Genomic DNA, 3,224 nt, shown 5'->3' with positions numbered 1-3,224 from the left:
CATGAGGAGGCGGCTCTCCGACAGACATCTCCCGAGAAGTAGACCACTAACTATGCTTTCACTTTCTGGTCTGAGAAAAGGTATGTCATTAAAGAAGCTCACCTGTTTCTCACATCTGCGTCTGTATCTCGCGCGATACCCCGGTTCAACCAGTTGGCGTTATACTACGTCCCTCCTGCAGCAGACTTCCTGTCATGGGGAGACAAATTGTCCAGTTGGGAAATCCGCACGCTTCGTATTCAGTTAGACGCACAGAACCATTACACATGTGTCTTATTATAACCACAGAAGAAGGTACTGTACATTGGGCTTAACTGATGGAAATCATCATCCCGTCATCTCAACGTCCTCATTCACACCTCCCTGTGGGACAATCACACCAGAGTCAACCATCCAACTGACCGGCATGCCGGAAAGACGGGTGCCAGGCCACATTTGTTCCTCCAGCTCAGTCTGCGGACCCAGCGTGCGCAGGTGCAACAGCCGGGTGAAATGGGACGAGATCTTCAGCTTGTCGAGTATCGGATACGCCGAGGAAGCGTGACCACGGACATTGATCGACCAACGACGCTTACGGATGTCTTTGGACGAGTCATTGCTTCTTGTTGACGACGCAACAGGTGGATGACCTAGTCCGCGCTGCGTGATTGACAGAGGCTTTTGAATGTCAACATACCGCTCCGAGTCGTTATCGAATGCAACGTTCGTCCCCAGTTCCATGAGGATAACCAAGTAAGGCATTTCTGTTTCCGCAAGATGCTCAGCGAGACCAACAGGTTCGAGCCCCCTCAGGGCATTCGGGTCCGGCCTATCTTTGAGCTTCACTTGCACGTGGACGGCGGAAAGATTGCGCCGATCAAACAACGCCTTGGGCGCATTCGATCCCTGATACGTGATGAAAAGGAGATCTACGGATGCTTGGTTATGCCAGCATTGGATCGCAGCCCCTCTGGCCCAGAAATTGGCTAACGTTTTCCTGATCAAAGTCTGAGTCAATTCACATGAAGGAGGAGGGGGGGGGGGGGGCATACAGATCTAAGCCCTTTTTTGGGAGAGATTCCGACAAGACAATCCAGTGATGGAAATTGACCCAAGTATTGTGAAATGTTTTTTTGAAGTCGCTGTCGAGCACAGCAGGTCCTAGAAGCACTTCCAAGTACGCAACCAGTGTGATGTTTGGTAGCGGTATTGGATCCTCAAACTTGGCTTCGCTAGCCGAAATCCTTGGGAGAAGGAGCAGAAGCCTCGCTGCCAGCTCCCCCATGTCGCCTTTCGGGATTATGTTCCCACGGCATAGCTCCGTAACCAGCGTCTTCATGTAACCAGGTAATTTTCCCTCTTGGAGGAGAAGATCAGCGGCACAAAGCGCCAGAACAGGTTCCGAGGCGGTGTGGGTGAGATATGACATGTCAGGCTGCAGTTGTATGCCATCAAACAGTCGCATATGATTCGACACGGCAAGGTCTGCTATCTTGGCGGCCTCTGTGGTGTGAAGCACGAGATCAAGATTGATGAGGACGGAGAATATCGAAAAGGTGCACGCGTCGTTCTGCTCCGGATGCGCTGAATTGCAAGTCAACTTCAAAGTCCCCTCCTGACGAAGCCTGTACGACGGAGTTGTTGTGAGGTGAGCATTCCACCTGTCGCAGCGGTTACAAAGAGACAGGGACCATGATCTAGGGTATCCTGCTCACATTGGACGGCCGTAATAGGATGCGTGTAGCCAAGAACTCAAATCACCCATCGTGCGGCTCTCTGCTGCCTTCTTAGCCCATTGATCGAATCCTAGAGAGTAGTACGGTGGGAGTTGCTGTAAAAGCTCGGCGCTCAATCTCGCCGAGTTTACTGTTCATGCATGAGAAGAGGCATAGACACATGGAAGTCGAAACGCACTGTTACCTGATGGCGGCGCGTAATTTTTCAGCTTTCCATTGGTGGCCATGAAGACAAGCCACAACGGTTCTGATATCCGAGCGACGAGCACCCTTGAGAGGATCCAATAGAGGTTGTGGAACTCCGCAGCTTCATCGAAGTAGATTATCACCGAGGGGTCAGAGCCGTGCAAGGTTTTCAGGTAGGCGACCAACTTGGTTGTGGCGGGCTGAATGAGCGTTTTTCCAGATTCATCAGCGCCAGCCACAACGTCGGACGTAGTGCGCTGATCTTCTTTCCGCCGAGGAGGGCTGTTCTGGGTCTGCAAGGTTTTTATGCACCTCTGGTGAGACATGAGATGCCATCAGATAGGTAGAGAATGATCCTTACTGCCTCCGCCTTAGTGACAACATCTTGCCAAAATCGATCTCGGGATTCTCGATTTCTTCCCTCCATCTTCTCATTCCACGCCCTTAGCTTTGGCACATACCCTGCCTCTGGAAGAAGGTTCTTGAGGCATGTCAAGGCATGCTCGAGTGCTTCCGATATGAATACTGCTGCTCTCCAGTGCGCCCTGACTGACTGTTGGGTGTCCTCACTATCCCCTTTCAACGTCTCGAAGTACTTCAATACAGCGGCGTCCGTCAATGGCCATCCCGGTGCGTCCAATTCTCGCATATTGATCGGTATACAGAACACCGGTTCATCCTCCGGGGTGGGGGGAATGCAGTCCCGTCGACCGTAGCCAACCTGTTCAGGAGCTTAGTGACAGCCATACAAAGCAACATCCAGATACCTCTTTCATCAGCCGGGACTTGCCCTGTCCAGAGGACGCGATGATGTTCAGACACCGCGAATAGGAAGTCCGGCGATCACGGACAACGTCCTCCATAATGCCGTGGGCTCGGAATTTCAGATGCTGAATGAAAGCTTTCCTGATCTCATCGTTCTGGAATGAGGTTTCAAATGCATTTGCAAGCTCTATAGTTTTCGATCAGTTCCGTGTCCATCAACTTTCAAGTCTAGCACCATACCAGTTTTAATCTCTGGGCTATACAGCGGTCAGAACGAGAATGTTTGGTTTTGAGAGTACTCACGTCATGGACTCCCTGTTTTTAGACCATCAGAACACACAGGCAGCTCGGGGAGCCGACAAAGGACTTACCGTGCCCTTCTCAGGCGCGTCTCATCTTTACAAAACTCTGCGACAATGAAGGCTTCCCCAACGGTGGTTACTGACGGTGAAATATACTGGATGGAGATTGAACTCACGGTGTTGAATCGCTGCGATGACATCATCGGCCTTAGGTTCTGCTTTCGATTGGAAGAATGTCTTCAGCATGAATTCTTTC

The 3,224-nt window shown here is 51.2% G+C and overlaps 1 protein-coding gene across 1 annotated transcript; it reads right to left on the bottom strand.

The window, feature by feature from the left end:
- Window positions 1-217: 217 nt before the first annotated feature.
- DACRYDRAFT_120057 (uncharacterized protein) lies at window positions 218-3,168 on the bottom strand (the record flags this gene model as incomplete). The annotated part of the gene is made up of 9 exons (XM_040770927.1): window positions 218-976; window positions 1,032-1,640; window positions 1,695-1,845; window positions 1,894-2,215; window positions 2,263-2,622; window positions 2,669-2,853; window positions 2,907-2,923; window positions 2,970-2,981; window positions 3,038-3,168. The coding sequence occupies 9 exons, from the start codon at window positions 3,166-3,168 to the stop codon at window positions 328-330; spliced, it is 2,436 nt and encodes an 811-aa protein (XP_040623417.1). The 3' UTR covers window positions 218-327.
- Between the last annotated feature and the right edge of the window lie 56 nt (window positions 3,169-3,224).

This window comes from Dacryopinax primogenitus, assembly GCF_000292625.1.
Source record: "Dacryopinax primogenitus strain DJM-731 SS1 chromosome Unknown DACRYscaffold_39, whole genome shotgun sequence".
NCBI classification, from domain to species: domain Eukaryota; kingdom Fungi; phylum Basidiomycota; class Dacrymycetes; order Dacrymycetales; family Dacrymycetaceae; genus Dacryopinax; species Dacryopinax primogenitus.
The sequence above is the reverse complement of the archived record's forward strand: the minus strand, read 5'-3'. Positions and strand labels throughout refer to the sequence as shown.